The following is a 15719-nucleotide window of genomic DNA, read 5'->3' as shown; positions in this document are numbered from 1 at the left end:
CACATTGTCGAAGTAATGAATATTATAGGAATATTATTGTGATAGAAATAAGGACATATATTAATAATGTCAGTATAAAGTCACTATGTAGTACAACAGAAAATGTGTTATCAGTGTTATTTGACAGTAAGGAGTAAGCATTACAACATAAATAACAAAAAACCACTATGCATGAGACTACAGAGAAATATTCTTATTTTACCTGGATGATGCTGTGGCCTTGTGCAGCTGCAGTCTGACAATCTCCTCCACCAGATGAATACATGCAGAAGATGCCGGCCTCGCCGCTGCTGCAAGCTTCCCAATGGTCCGTGAGCCAATCAGCTTACAGAACAGCAGTGAGCTTCCAGCACATTCTGGTTCAGTGTGCGCATTCTTTTTGAGCCGTCGTGCTCTGATTGGCTAAAACCTGGACAGAAAAAAACCCTCTCAGGATTAAGAGAGATTAAGAGACAGTAATAGCTGTCGAAAGATCTAGGGCTTTCCTCAATGTATAGGTGGTGTTTTGCTGAGACATATAGGCAACTCCTCCAGAGAGCAAATAATTATCGCTGTCTTCTTAAAAAACTTGAAATGAATACATGACTGCTTCCAATCAAAATAACTTGATTTAGTGTTGAAGCCTAAATAGTAAAGTACATTGCATGAGCACGATCATTAGGCAAACTATGACCAATATACTGAAAACATCAATCAAGCATATTTTCACAAAATCATGTTGCCCACGTCCTGCTACAGATGAAAACTGACAATGTCAGCATACAAAGTCTATTAAAAGTCTAAAGTATGGTCTGGTTTAAGTCTATTCCACAAATAAGGAAGTGGTAAACTGAATTTATGGGGAATTTATCTTCCACTATACATCCTGTTTTATATGAACTGCAGTCATGTGTTGTTTTATATTGTTATAAGGTGTATCACTTTTCATGCAATAATTTTCTGTAATAAATCTTGGTTTTATATATATACACTACAAGAGCTTTTACAGACATTGCCAGCCATAGGTTACTGTGTTCTGTTTGCCATATTAAGTCATAATCACCTGGTAACCTGAGTCCTCCTTCACAAGTCAGACTGCATCAGCCAGTCTTTATTTTCATCATAGACCATACATGTAATACTATTATTTGATTTTATGACAAAACATCATGGGAATCCTAAAGTGGGTTAGAAACTCTGGGCACCATGACTGTTTGTACAAACTTTCACGACAATCCATCCAATATCATTAAGATATTTCACTCTGGACCAAAGTGGTCGACATTGCCATCCACATCCTGGAGCTACACCGCTAGCATGGTTGAGACTATACCTGAAGTGAGTTATACTTTTTCAAGAGAAAGTGATTTAATTGAGACCTTTAGGCTCTCTGATTTGCAATGAGGTATTATGTTTTAGCTTAACCAAGCACCCTGAGAATGTTCTGAACATTTAGTCTTCACCAGCTTTACTGGATCTGTTGTAACTCAAGAGGCCAGTCTCAATTACATTAAATTAAATTTTATTTTCAACAGACAACTTCTCACAGAAAACATGTTGACTTTTGATTTTGCAGAAAAAGCACAAATTTCTCTCCTCAATTCAGCTGCGAAATACAGTCTACCTGTAATTTGTTTTTGTTGTGAAAACTGTTATTTAAAGCTATTGAATATTATGCTTTTCCCCTTTCCAATAAATCACCATGATTGTCAAGTAGTAAAAGTACAACATTCAGTTTCAGTGGCTAATATGTATGGATTTTGAACTATTAACCTTGTACTTTTGCTGTAGGCATCACATGAGAATCCCTTGAATGAAAAAATGAAAAAAGCCTGGAAACCACAGGGCTGTGATGTCATGGAAGGTCCCTTAGTCGAGTACAAATAGATCAAGTGATGAGGAAACGCAGCAGAGTCGTGTGATTGTCAGTGAGTGACAGCGATGGAACTGAAGCTGCAGCTCAGCGTCTTCTTGTTACTCATACAGGGTGAGTCCTTTACTTTCAATACTTGTTGACTTACTTTGTTTTGAAAAGTTATGCTGAAATGAGACGAAAAACTGAATCTGATCATTAAAAATGGCACATGAACCTACTAGAAGTGATTACTTTTCGAATGACTTCTTAACATATGACAGTAACAATACTTGTCTTTCAATGGCAATGTGTAATGTTTTGAAATATGATGATTTATTGAGGAAAATTAGAGCAAAATGATAAACTCTGATGCTTCTGTCTTGTATTTGTGTTCAGTAAAAGCACTGTTGCCTGGGCTCATGCTTATTGAGGCATTAGTTTAGTATGTTTAACATACAAAGCTTTTGATTTAGTCATCAATCAATCTCTATTTGAATTATGTTCCAATTTCCCCTTTGTTTATTTTATTTAATTATAATTTACACATTTCATCTGCCAATTTCTAAAACAGTATATATGTGTACATATGCGTGCATGTTTGTACTATACTCTACTGCATAATATCAGTGTATTTGCTCTTAAGTGGTGGCTACATTTTATATTACATATAGTATTTCCTGTGGAATGAAATGTTATTTATACATCAGGAATTCAAAATTTAAAAAGAAGTAAAAGTCTTAAGACAACTCTTAAAAACACAGTGCCTAAGTAAAAATATCTATTTCATTTTCTGTGGTTTATTTGTTCCAAGGTTCAGTTAAAGTAAGGTAATATCTAACACACAACCCACACATGTGAAAATAACTTGATGACCTCTGATCTGACAACTGCACTCTCCGCTGAGATCAGTATGCCCCCACAGTTGTGTTTTCCAAACAGGTCATCATTCTCACCCCATAGGAAAGAAAAAGCACCCAAAGCCCCTGCAAACTACCCACAGCATATTTATATTTTCTCTTTCACCCGCCATTACTTTCTCTTTCACCATAAAAGGACTGACCTGTGCTTCCTGTCACATCAGAAATGCATTAGATGTGTGACAGGGGGGCTGCTTCTTTTGAAGCTGCAGTACAATGAAGAACAGCTTTTTCCCCCCTGTCACACCACCTCCGCACACACACACACACACACCTACACACAGTGTCCCAGGCCAGTGGCACACAGCGGAACAGATGAGTCAAACTGTGAGAAACAGGGCTTCGGACACATCTGTGTGCGAGACATGGAAACAAACGTCTTGCTGCTCTCGACTTTACCTTTTAATTCCAATAGACAGTTGCTAACCTGTTGGTGAAGAGTAGTGGGGTAGCTGCCTGGAATCAAACTGTAAGGCATGGTCTTCTTAGTGGGAATGTTCAAGGAAATCAATGTTCCTATTTTTCTGATTGCAGTTTCACTTGCGGTGTGGCAGCGTGTGACTGTGATAAAAGGCCAGACACTCATCTTAAGCTGCCCTCTTACAAATGGTCACAAGACCAATGTGGACTGGAAGAACCCTAAAGGATTTATAATGTTCTTCAATAACAGTAAAGGTGAAGATGACATATCTTTTGCTTCAAACACACCAACATTTGGAGCGTAGTAAGCGAGAATCTCTCAGACTTTTGAATTTTGGATATTAAACACATTTTTACTTTCCCACACTCATTTACTAGGTATGAAGGACAAGCGCTACACCATAAACAAACTGTCTGAGTCAGAATTCACCATCAGTATTTCCAGTGTCACATTCAAAGATGGGGGCAACTACACATGCTCTCAGTATGCCCATAACACAATAGAGAAGAAAGTGGAGGTGACAGTGTTGGGTGAGTATTTTGTTGATGGGTCACAGACTATATTATTGTTGAAGCTACCAAAGTTGAATGAGCATTTTTTAATACTGTAATAACATTTGCTCTGGTATTGATTCTTTTAAAGGTCGCCCCAAAATGACAGTAGCACATCATAAAGGAACGTTTGTCATAAAATGCACAGCTGAGGGGAACCACTTTCCTCCCCAGATCTTCTGGAAACTGGATCATGGGCCTGAAATTATTCGTAAGTTGACAATAACTAAAGTTGTTAAGAATAAATAGCAAAAGCTACATTGCAATGAAGGCGTGAACAAAAATGAGCTGCAGAAGGTAACATGAATGTGACTCATAAAGGTGCATCATCTGCCAACTTTAGCTGCAAGCTTGTTGTGCTGTATCTTGCACACTGCTATTCTGAACCTCCAGGGAAAACATGTTTCTACTCAAAGAAGCCGGCCTGCACTGCTCTTTGGTTGATGAGAATATTTTGTCTTGCATCACTGTGATTGGCACAGCTTTTATAGAATGATGACACAAGCAATGATTCGGACCCTCTGATTGAAAGGTTTCATTTTATCCAATATCTGTGTGCACAATGCAGTGCGCATGTGAACAGAAATAGCAGGCATACACTAGTCACTGTTTTTGAACACCCATCACTTTGTACGGTCATTGTGTTTGAACTTTTGTAGGTGTATTGAAATTAGATTCAGCAACCATAGAGTGGGCTCATATCTTGATGACGTTACCTCCCACAGTTAACAGTAATATTTACCTTCCTCTGGTGGGTTAGTGGGTTGGGGGATGTTATTTCAAGACCTGATGACGCCCATTACCTTTTAAATTCCTTTCTGATTGTCCGGAGGTCTCAGCAACGTCATATTATGATGCTCCTATGACTACTGGGAGATGGAACATCTGCTTAGAAATTATTACTGATATTGATAACATCTGTCCCATTCCACAGCCGATGTCCAAGTTCTACATGAAGGTGAAAAATATGTCTCAATGGATATATTACATGTTCACTCAGTGGAGAACAGAGTCACTGTGAAATGCCTTGTTCGCCATCCAGCTCTGCACTCACATCCTCTGATAAACTTTGTCAAAATTGGACGAGACTGTGAGTACAAATAATTTATTCTGAAAATATCGCTCCCTCTCTCATCTTGTTTGAATCTTAATGACCATAAATGACCCTTGTTTTAACCAAAACTTGTTTACTTTAACGTACTTCCGCATAAATGGTCATTTGAGGAACTGTGAAACCGTAGTTGTGATGTCACAAAACAGGGAAAGCACTGGAGACGGTTTTTTCTCATGAGTTGCTCCATGAAACTGTCCACAACAGACTGTGAAACTTGAACGACCAAAATAAATTGTAATATGTAATTTCCTCTTTCTGTATGTTGTAAATTTTCTAATTTAAAAAAACAGATGCGTGGTATACAGACTGTTCAAATGTCAGCATGAATTTTCATTTTGTGTTTCCATGAATTGAATGCTGCTTCTGATTATTAATAACGTAAACCCCCTCTCTGTCACAGCAACAATCCCCGTCCGCACAACCACGACCAGTTCACCCAAAAGTCAGACTCAACGGTCAACAGAAGTGCAGAGGACAACAACCAGAGACGTGGACGGCCCTTCATCAGAGAGCTCTAGAAAGTCATCAACTGTTCCCTCCAATCAGTCGTTTTCCTCCAATGAGCCAAAGAAGGTTACAGCACCCACTGGACTTCCTCTGAACCCTGTTACTTCCACAGGCTCACATCTCAGCATTAGTGGTGAGTGAAACTGTTTTCATTTGTATAGGATGTTAATGGCACATGGGCTTAAAGTGGCAAAATATTCTATATCAGGTTACATGTGCCGAGATGAGATGAGGAACATTTAAGAAACAGTCCTAAAGGAGTAGACGTCATGAAACAACAACAATAAAAACATTCTTTTAATTTTACATGGCAGAAGAAGTTTCACATTAGTTCAAATTATATATTATGCAATGCCTCAAACTCACAATGTTCATAAAGAATATCACACACAACGTTGTCTGCATTTACAGAATATTAGAGAATATTAAAAAGGAAAGTAAACTCAACACTGTAAATAATGTTTATAGTGGTTTAGCCTATGCTCTATCCTTAGTGCTGTGCATAATAAATGTATAATTTATTACACAAACTGTCAGCCTGTGGGATGGAAACTACAGATATTTCTACTTTCACATGCAGTTCAATGCATGTATGTTCACTAGCATATTCACTACTGTAGTTGTGATACCACAAGATCTGTTTCCTGTGGCGGAAGTCTCAGAGCACAATGTGAAACTCAGTTTTGTTCAAAGTATTCATAAATTCTGGAGATGGAACTGTTAGAGGCTCCATGTAGGTCATCATATATTTAATATCCCACATTTAAAAACTTCTGTTTACATATTCTTAAATATTTACACCCAGAGGTTTTGAACTTTAAACACGAAAGAACCTTACAGACAGCGCTCCTACAATGACATTCAGTTATTCAGCTGCTCGTCTTCACACGATATGGAAACAGATTTCTTTTAGAAAATGTACCATTTCTGACTTCTCATGAGGTTTATTTATCAAAATGTCTTTACCTCTTTATTATCAGGCTCAACCAGGAGTAGGAATGACACCATCAGTAATTCAACAAGCACAACAGGTATGATATCCAGTTTACTGTATTGTTAGATTCCAGGCAAAACTATTCTTGACAAAAGTGTGTCTGATGCAGTCTGATGCCATCTAGTGGTAATTCTGAACAACAACCTTTGATTTTTCCATTTAGAAAATGGGGTTGCTGCTGCAGCCAATTTAAGCCTGTGTTAATTATTGTATTTTCATTTTTCACGATTCCTTAAAGGCTGGACATCTGTCCCTGAGACAACAGAGGAGATCACCTATAACAGAACGGAGGGAAACAGAACAGGTAAATTCACACTGTTAACAGTACCAGTATCTGCATGGTTAACAGTAAAATTCTGTTCCCCTGGTATGAAAATGATAAGTGTCTCCTCTTATGCCCATGGTAAAAATGTGTAATTGGCTAATTTGCTAATTACCAGCATGCTGTCTGTTGCCAGGGATCCCGGATATGCAGAAAGCAAATGAAAGAAATTCAACTTTACTGATTTTGCTGGTGACATGCCTGATCTTTGGTCTTCTGGTGGTGGTCATTTTTTTTGGCATCAAGCTGAGGAGAGCACACATCACCTGGAAGAGAGGTAAGCAGACCATATTCCCATTTTCTGCATGGTATTTAATCACACCAACAACATCCGACTGAAGCAGTTGTTAGTTTGAACCTTAGTCAGAGCCATGCATTTATGAAGCAAATTACTTTGGCCTTAGCTTTATGTGTATCCAGAATTATCTTCCCACAGCTGGTAAATGATTCAATGAACAGTAAAATACATAGACTTTTATAATGTGGCCTTGTAGTTACACCACAAAATCACAAGTACTTTCATTTTTTCATTCTTTCAAAAGTATTTTAAAATAGCATATGACAGTTTTTATTGTTACAGAGAATGAAGAATCTGATCCATCAGAGGACAGCAGCAAATCAAAATCAAGCCAGGAAGAAAAGAACTCCCAAGGACAAAGGCGAAGAGGTACGCAGATGATTTAGCACTGCTTTACAGGCTTCTGGCCAGAAGGAATACAGAAATGTATTTGTGTACCAAATGTTATCAAATATACAGAAATGCTCTCTCTTACAGGGCTCACCAACACGGCGTTCACACAGTATGTTGTGGAAGAACCACCGGTGATAACCTCAGTGATAAACACAGCAGCAGTGGTGCCAACAGAGAAAGTGAATAAAAAACAAACTTCTCAACCACAAGCCCTGGGACAAACGTCAGCCAAATGTCACATAAAGGAAACAGAGCTGTAACAACCTTTACAATACAGCATTGATAATATGAGCAATATCAACAGCACGCTTATGATCATTGATCACAGATTAAGCTTATTAGCTTTTTTACTGTAGTGTAGTGTATGAGTGTATGTTTACACGGAAAAGAATGTTGTGTATATATATATATATGTATATAAATGTAGTACTGTACCATATAAATACTGTTTAAATGTACCAATAAATTATATTTTGCTAAAACAGTGTGGCTTGCTTTGTTTGAAAATGGATGAATGTTTAAGGAAAATATTAATGATGATTTTGCATATTAACTCTATCTTTTGTGATTCTCAAGTGGCAAGACATCTCATTGTAAGAAAAACTTTATTTATATAGCACCTTTTTTAATAGGTTACAAAGTGCTTTCCATAACATCAGGCATAAACATATAAACAGTTCTTTCAAGAGAAAAATATTTATAAGGTCATACCCCATACACCTGCATACAAATGCAACACACTTATGACCACAGAAAGCATTCAGCAACCAGACACCACATGCAGCACACCATTTGGAGTTATTGGAAAGCTAACCTAAAGAAGTATATGTTTTTTGAAACTCATTAGAATCAGCTGGTTGTTCCAGAGTCTAGGTGCTAGGACAGCAAAAGGACGCCGTTTGTTTTATGTTTGGCACATGGTATAGCCAACAGGTTTTGGTTGGAAGATCTAGACCGCTCCGTGGTGTAAGGGCTTAGTAGCTCAGAAATGTAAGCAGGATCTAAGCCATGTTATGCCTTTTAAGTGATTAAAATAATTAAATCAATCCTAAACTTAACTGGCAGCAAGTTCAGCAACACTAAAAAAGGAGTGATGTGTGATCTCCAAACTCTCCTCGTTAAAAGCCTAGCTGCTGCAATCTGTACATGCTGTCAACGTGCCTGGGCAGTTTGACTCAGGCAAGTAAACGGGGCACTGCATAAGTCGAAACGGGAGAAAATGAAGGCATGAATAATGATAAATGGTCTGTACTTGTATAGTGCCTTTCTAGTCTTCCAACTACACAAAGATTTTTACACTACATCACATTCACCCCGTTCACACTGATGGCAGAGGCTAAGGTGCCAGCTGCTATCAGAACAGTCACAGGAGAAATTTGGGGTTCAGTATCTTGCACAAGGATACTTTGACTAGGGGAACCAAAAATTTAACCACCAACCTTCTGGTAAGTGGATGACCGGTGTACCCCCTGAGCCACAGCCAACAAATGATGCATTTTAATTCAGAAGGCGGTAGTAAAGGTCTGATTTTTGTAATGTTTCTGAGATGAAAAAAAAAACATGACTGAACCAGTTTGTTGACATGGTTATCAATTTTTTGTAAATTTAATAGCATTGTCCAAATTAAGTTGAAGGAAGTTTAGTGATCCAGTCCTTTAAAACAAATGAAAATGAAATTTAGAGCAGACTGATTATTAAAATTATTATTGGGGTGGTGATGGGGCAGTGGATAAGATGCATGCCTTTGGTGGGAGAGACCCATCCACCAGTGTGTACCTGAGCAAGACACTTAAACCCTAGTTGCTCCAGAGGTGTGTGACCTCTGACATGTATAGCAATTGTAAGTCGCTTTGGATAAAAGTGTCAGCTAAATGAAAAAATGTAAATGTAAATGTAAAAAGGCGGGAACATACTGCTCACTTCAGAATTGCAGAAGATGGAGATGGAGGAGTCAAAACACATTCGAGATCTGATACGAGGTCTATCAATACGAGGGAGTTTACAAGTCAGGCCTGAAGTAAATACAAGGTCAAAGGTGTGGCCTCGGTTGAACCAGAGGCATGCTGCACCAGGTTAATTGAGTCAGAAATGTTTTTGAATTCAGTGGAATAATGATTAGATGAAACTGAGATACAGCAGACAGGGTTGTGACAATATCACCTTCCAAAAAACACAAACTATACACACACAGTTGAGATGATTAAAATACATATTTTATATGTAAGTTTTTTTTACATTAACAGTGTGATGTATATACAGGCTATGTGATGTATCCTATCATGTGTCACACTAAAGGCATTCAGGACAGGCCCACTGGAGTTTCATCTCAAAAAGAAACAAGATCCCTAATTAGGCGGTCCCTAATTCACTACAGTGGTTGTAAACATACACTGTAAGCATACACTCCCTGAAAACAGAAAATGACGAACAATAATCTCTAAGATATTCTGTTCAGTCTTTCTTTAAATATTCAGATATCACTGGTAGCTAACCATTCCTGGGTTCAAAGCTTCAAAGTTACTTGGGAGTTTTTCTAGCAATTGCTGAATAGAATATGAGCCAACGCTCATTCTATTGTCTAATAGTAGGAATAATTACTTCGTATGGATATAAATTATCGGATGAAAAGATCGTTTCCCTAACGTCTGCATCTTCAGGCTAAACGCATAAAAGCTAAAGCCATCTTCTTGAGCCATGCGGTCATTTACAGTGATTACGAAACACACATAATAAAACAGGAAGTAGGCTGGATCATCGTTGGCGTCATCAATGATACTAGGCGTTATTGGTGGCCCGTTGAGGAAAGACTTGAAGACTCGACGTGTGATTGGCTGCTTTGCCGGTGATATATAAGGTTCCGATAAGTGTCCGTCCTCCTTTCCCTTCTCGCACCGGCAAGGACAAGTCAGCCTCGCCACTGTCCATTCCAAATCCAACACCTCATCCCCACTTCAACAATTCGGTAAGTTATTCTTGTAAAAGTCACAAATAATGTATAACGTTTTATATATTTCAGTAAAATTCCCTATATCCTTCGTGGGTTGCATCAATTGCGTAAACGGACCTAGTATTTGCTCATTCATTGTTATATTTGCTGATATGGGAATGGGTGTTTGTAAATGACTGGTGCTGAAAGGGCACAATATATACTGTTAACAGTTTAGATGAACATGATTCACTTGCTTGTGACGGGCCTTACTCACGAGCGTTAGCTAACGTTAGCAACTTAGCAGAGTGGGGGTAGGGATTCTGAGACGCTCGAGAATGTTCTCGAACAACCAATGTCAAGCTAGCAGGAATGAACACACTTCCGGTTTTTTTTTCCCGGAACAAAAGCTTTATCGCCATGCTTCTTTAAATTGTTGGTGGGCTGTCTTACAGTTGATCTAACGGTTAAATGATCTCTTCCGTGTTTATGTATGTTTTATTGCCTTTATGTGGAAGATTGCATTTGCCATCAATTTAAATTGATAGTCTCTTACTATTTAATGATCAAGCTTTTTCGCTCAGTGTCTTAATTGGTTTATTGTGTTCATGTGAAAATGCTTAGCAATTTCCGGCTTTAACTCTGGCTGACTGCGGTAAACTTGACGTCTCACTATCACATGACCAGAACTAGCGCTATTCTTTCACATTGCCCAATCTTTTCCAGCGTAGCGAGTCCTTACTTCATTTGCTAAATAAAGTGTTTAAGTGACTCTTTTAATTACATACCTCATACTACTTTATTGCTGATAATGCTGTTAAATGTCCATTCACTTTGTTTTTGTTGTAACATTGATGCAATTATGAGTAGTTAATTCACATTGCTTAGCCTTGGTCTGCTTTTGGGTGTTTAAATTTAAGTGCGTATATCAGTGTGTAAGGGCAGAGACCGTAAGGCCAGCCAGTCATTTCATTTGGGCCAAATAAATTTACTAGTTGCCCTTATTAGAGTTGTGCAACAGTCAGATGATACTTTGTTCTTTAGATTTGTGTTCAAGCAATTGATTGCTGCGGGATAAGATTAAGTATAACAAATGCTTCTGAAATAATTACCCTACCCCAGCTATAAGTTCTAACTGGTATCAGTGCCATGGGCAATTGTTTTGGCTGAAACAAGCTGTCTGTCAAGTCACACTAGGTCCATGAGACTTATCAATTCACTTTTTCCCTCCATTTCTTTAGGAAACATGTCTAAGGGACCAGCAGTTGGTATCGATCTTGGGACCACCTACTCCTGTGTTGGTGTGTTCCAGCATGGCAAAGTTGAAATCATCGCCAATGACCAAGGCAACAGGACCACACCCAGCTACGTGGCCTTCACAGACAGTGAGAGGCTGATCGGAGATGCAGCCAAGAATCAGGTTGCCATGAACCCCACCAACACAGTCTTTGGTAAGTATTAAACGGGGAAATTGTGGTCTTGTGTCACTCTTGCCTGCGTAAAATCAAACATTTTATATATAGTAAATAGTAAAACGCCTTAAAGTCCAATACTAACTGCTTATAAAGAGACTGGCACCTCTGTCGGTGGTAAAACAGTAAAGTCTTATCTATGAACTCGAGGCAAGAATGGAACAAGACTGAAATCTTAAGTGGCCGTATTAAACAACTTCCTCACTGTGATGACGATTTTCCTGCCATTCGTAGTTTCCACCAGAGGTTGAAAGACCAAAGATGGCCCAAATCCTTCCTTGGATGTCTGAGTGATATTCTTAAAGGAAGCCCAGAGCATATTATATTTTTTTTCCATTAAACCCTAAACTGTCTTTTGCAGATGCCAAACGACTGATTGGCCGCAGGTTTGACGACACAGTTGTGCAGTCAGATATGAAGCACTGGCCATTTAATGTCATCAATGATAACACCCGCCCCAAGGTTCAAGTTGAATACAAAGGCGAGACAAAGTCCTTCTACCCAGAGGAGGTCTCATCTATGGTGCTGACAAAGATGAAGGAGATTGCTGAAGCCTACCTCGGAAAAGTATGTTACTTAGCATAGCTCTGGACAGAACTCCAAATATAAAATTATATGAAGTGATGCTAATTTTTTTCTTATTCCCTTCAAGACTGTCAACAATGCTGTAATTACGGTACCCGCCTACTTCAACGACTCCCAGCGCCAGGCCACTAAGGATGCTGGCACAATCTCTGGCCTCAATGTCCTGCGTATCATCAATGAACCAACCGCTGCTGCCATTGCCTATGGGTTGGACAAGAAGGTAAATAAAACTAGAAAACTTCCAATTACACTTGCATGATGGCCAATGTACCATCTTGAATTGAGGTAATAAAACATAACTGAGTAGATTTTAAATGTTACTAACTTAATTTCAGGTTGGGTCTGAAAGGAACGTTCTCATCTTTGATCTTGGTGGTGGCACCTTCGATGTTTCCATCTTGACCATCGAGGATGGCATCTTTGAGGTCAAGTCCACTGCTGGAGATACTCATCTTGGAGGTGAAGATTTCGACAACCGCATGGTCAACCACTTCATTGCAGAGTTCAAGCGCAAGTACAAGAAAGACATCAGTGACAACAAGAGAGCTGTCCGTCGCCTGCGCACCGCTTGCGAGAGGGCAAAGCGCACCCTGTCTTCCAGCACCCAGGCCAGCATTGAAATCGACTCTCTGTACGAGGGAGTCGACTTCTATACCTCAATCACCAGGGCTCGCTTCGAGGAGCTCAACGCTGACCTCTTCCGTGGCACCCTGGACCCTGTGGAGAAGTCGCTCCGTGATGCCAAGATGGATAAAGGGCAGATTCACGACATAGTGTTGGTCGGTGGCTCCACTCGTATCCCCAAGATCCAGAAGCTGCTCCAGGATTTCTTCAATGGAAAGGAGCTCAACAAGAGCATCAATCCAGATGAAGCCGTGGCCTATGGAGCTGGTAAGTAAACCAAACATTTCCATCCAATTAGAGCTCCAGATATAAATTTCTACTGAGAAGTATTTTTGTTGAATTGTTAAGAGATTAACATGAAAAATATCCACCTTCAGTCCCTTTCAAAATCTAACCAGCCGCCCTTATTTACAGCTGTCCAGGCTGCCATCCTGTCTGGTGACAAGTCTGAGAATGTCCAGGACTTGCTGCTTTTGGACGTCACCCCTCTCTCCCTGGGAATTGAGACCGCTGGAGGTGTCATGACTGTCCTGATCAAACGTAACACCACTATTCCTACCAAGCAGACGCAGACCTTCACCACCTACTCTGACAACCAGCCTGGTGTGCTCATCCAGGTAAGCACAACATTAAATTAAACCCAGCTCTCAGTTTCGCAGTGATGACGTTTATTCCTGCCATTCGTAGTTTCCACCAGAGGTCGCAAGACCAAAGATGGCCCTGACCTTCCTTGGATGTCTGAGCGAAAAAGTTGGCAGCAAAATTGTTCCATGTGTCTCAATTGTTTGCTAACCCTGCATACGTCCAACAGGTTTATGAGGGTGAGCGTGCAATGACCAGGGACAACAACCTGCTGGGCAAGTTTGAGCTGACAGGCATCCCCCCTGCTCCTCGTGGTGTTCCCCAGATCGAGGTGACGTTTGATATTGATGCCAATGGCATCATGAATGTCTCTGCTGTAGACAAGAGCACTGGCAAGGAGAACAAGATCACCATCACCAATGACAAGGGTGAGCTTTGAGTTGAAGTTGAGCTGTCTTCAAATGTAGTGGGCCACAATTTCTGACTTTGCAGTTTGCTCCCAGGTCGTCTCAGCAAGGAGGACATTGAACGCATGGTCCAAGAAGCTGAGAAGTACAAGGCTGAAGACGACGTCCAGCGTGACAAGGTGTCAGCCAAAAATGGCCTGGAGTCGTATGCTTTCAACATGAAGTCGACCGTGGAGGATGAAAAGCTTGCTGGCAAGATCAGTGATGAAGACAAGCAGAAGATCTTGGACAAGTGCAACGAGGTTATTGGCTGGCTGGACAAGAACCAGGTAAATATTCTGGGTTTTGTGTGGTTTGTTTTCCCCATGACCTGAATTTGTTTCTAACACTAAAATGTCCTTCTTTACAGACTGCTGAGAGGGATGAATATGAACATCAACAGAAGGAGCTGGAGAAGGTGTGCAACCCCATCATCACCAAGCTGTATCAGAGTGCTGGTGGCATGCCTGGTGGTATGCCAGAGGGCATGCCTGGTGGCTTCCCTGGAGCTGGTGGTGCCGCTCCTGGTGGTGGATCCTCTGGACCAACCATTGAGGAGGTCGACTAAACATTCCATCACTTCAGCTGCTACTGAGATGTTTTCTAAGAAAGTAACCCTCTTATAGCACACGTTACAACAGCTAAAGAGTGTAATTTAAAGAAATAAAAACAGGGTTAAGGGATCACACTCATTGCATTGTTTGCGACACAACTGAGGAGCAACTTGTTGGCACAGTTGAGCTGTCAGTTCACATGTAAAGTGTCTGGTATACTGAGAGGTCACTGCCTTGACAATAAAAAAAAAATCTTGAAACCCTCAGTCATCTCCTTTTTTTTTTTTTCCTGCTCTGCAGAGCTCCAAGCTGATTGATCCACTCTGTGTTAAAATTGGCTCAGTGGTATAATGTTTATTGCTACTGCTTGGTGCATACTCAAAACTTGTGTTCATTGTCTTGTAGACTGCTGATAACGAAGGAGAAGCCATGTACCAAACTAATTTACAGGAGGGGTTTGAAATATTGGAGACCTGTGATATAAGTCCATGTTGTATGACATTGTAGCTTCTTGGACAAATGACAAAGGAGTGTAGTTGGACTAAAACTACGGCCAGGTCATCACCAGTGTATTTCGGGCTAAGTTACTGGACAAACAGCTTTTCGTGTAGCTATCGGTGTAAGACTTGTCGGTATAAATGTCTCTTTAGACATTGAACTAATATCTAGGTGACACTTTCGGCAGTACAGAAAGTGTTGGCGTGCCGGTGACATGTTGGAAGAATAACGTACAGTTGTACTGATGGGGACAAGGACAGTATACATTAATTAACCAGAACTGGCCAACGGCTATTTCATCCCTTGTCCCTGAATACCACAAGAATGCAGACAAACGAGCCATGGAAACAGATGCCATGAAATGACACGCTGCATCCAGTGTGGTTTATGGATGACAGGATTCTAGCATTTTATTGAATGCTTAAGTTAAAGCAGTCATTATTTTTAGCGACTCCTGTTTTTCCGACAGACAAAATGTCTGCCGCGAACTGAGTGAAAGTCCGATCTTTATGAAGAGCACTTGAAGGAGGCTTGTGTGCTTCGGCGTTGCCATGGTTGCATTGCTGTGGAGAGTATGACAAAGGACACCAGGTGAGTCTGAACGACTTTACTTTACCCTGAATGTTTCATCATTAATACAAGGTTTACTCTGTGGGGGTTCTTCATGTGAAGTTATAAGTA

The 15719-nt window shown here is 40.1% G+C and overlaps 2 protein-coding genes and 2 non-coding genes across 5 annotated transcripts; all 4 read left to right on the top strand.

The window, feature by feature from the left end:
• Positions 1-1886: 1886 nt before the first annotated feature.
• On the top strand, positions 1887-7833 carry LOC119895685 (cytotoxic and regulatory T-cell molecule). 2 transcript variants are annotated; one of them, XM_038708951.1, is made up of 11 exons: positions 1887-1966; positions 3286-3426; positions 3550-3702; positions 3815-3934; positions 4658-4813; positions 5238-5477; positions 6325-6375; positions 6577-6642; positions 6797-6937; positions 7241-7327; positions 7436-7833. In XM_038708951.1, exons 1-11 carry the CDS (start codon positions 1921-1923, stop codon positions 7609-7611), a joined length of 1377 nt encoding a protein of 458 aa, XP_038564879.1. In that variant the 5' UTR covers positions 1887-1920; the 3' UTR covers positions 7612-7833. The 2 variants fall into 2 exon arrangements, with proteins under 2 accessions (XP_038564879.1, XP_038564878.1); XM_038708950.1 differs by having other exon boundaries at positions 7226-7327.
• A 2332-nt stretch (positions 7834-10165) lies between these two features.
• Positions 10166-14806, top strand: LOC119895682 (heat shock cognate 71 kDa protein). The gene is made up of 9 exons (XM_038708948.1): positions 10166-10313; positions 11519-11728; positions 12111-12316; positions 12402-12554; positions 12670-13225; positions 13373-13575; positions 13770-13968; positions 14044-14276; positions 14357-14806. Exons 2-9 carry the CDS (start codon positions 11524-11526, stop codon positions 14552-14554), a joined length of 1953 nt encoding a protein of 650 aa, XP_038564876.1. The 5' UTR covers positions 10166-10313; positions 11519-11523; the 3' UTR covers positions 14555-14806.
• Positions 11951-12043, top strand: LOC119896238. The gene has a single exon (XR_005443197.1). It is a non-coding gene; the product is annotated as a small nucleolar RNA SNORD14 (small nucleolar RNA).
• LOC119896226 lies at positions 13612-13704 on the top strand. The gene has a single exon (XR_005443185.1). It is a non-coding gene; the product is annotated as a small nucleolar RNA SNORD14 (small nucleolar RNA).
• Positions 14807-15719: the final 913 nt, after the last annotated feature.

The sequence above is a fragment of the Micropterus salmoides genome, unplaced genomic scaffold (genome assembly GCF_014851395.1).
Source record: "Micropterus salmoides isolate LMB-PRFRI ecotype aquatic unplaced genomic scaffold, ASM1485139v1 Ms_hic_scaffold_9, whole genome shotgun sequence".
Lineage (NCBI taxonomy): Eukaryota > Metazoa > Chordata > Actinopteri > Centrarchiformes > Centrarchidae > Micropterus > Micropterus salmoides.
The sequence above is the reverse complement of the archived record's forward strand: the minus strand, read 5'-3'. Positions and strand labels throughout refer to the sequence as shown.

Excerpts from the sequence above, each read along its gene's own strand:
- LOC119895682 (XM_038708948.1), top strand. The coding sequence starts at position 11,524 with ATGTCTAAGGGACCAGCAGTTGGTATCGATCTTGGGACCACCTACTCC. Across the intron at positions 11,729-12,110 it reads CCCCACCAACACAGTCTTTG|ATGCCAAACGACTGATTGGC; the intron begins GTAAGTATTAAA and ends TGTCTTTTGCAG. Across the intron at positions 13,226-13,372 it reads AGCCGTGGCCTATGGAGCTG|CTGTCCAGGCTGCCATCCTG; the intron begins GTAAGTAAACCA and ends CCTTATTTACAG.
- LOC119895685 (XM_038708950.1), top strand. The coding sequence starts at position 1,921 with ATGGAACTGAAGCTGCAGCTCAGCGTCTTCTTGTTACTCATACAGG. Across the intron at positions 6,376-6,576 it reads TAATTCAACAAGCACAACAG|GCTGGACATCTGTCCCTGAG; the intron begins GTATGATATCCA and ends GATTCCTTAAAG. Across the intron at positions 7,328-7,435 it reads CCAAGGACAAAGGCGAAGAG|GGCTCACCAACACGGCGTTC; the intron begins GTACGCAGATGA and ends TCTCTCTTACAG.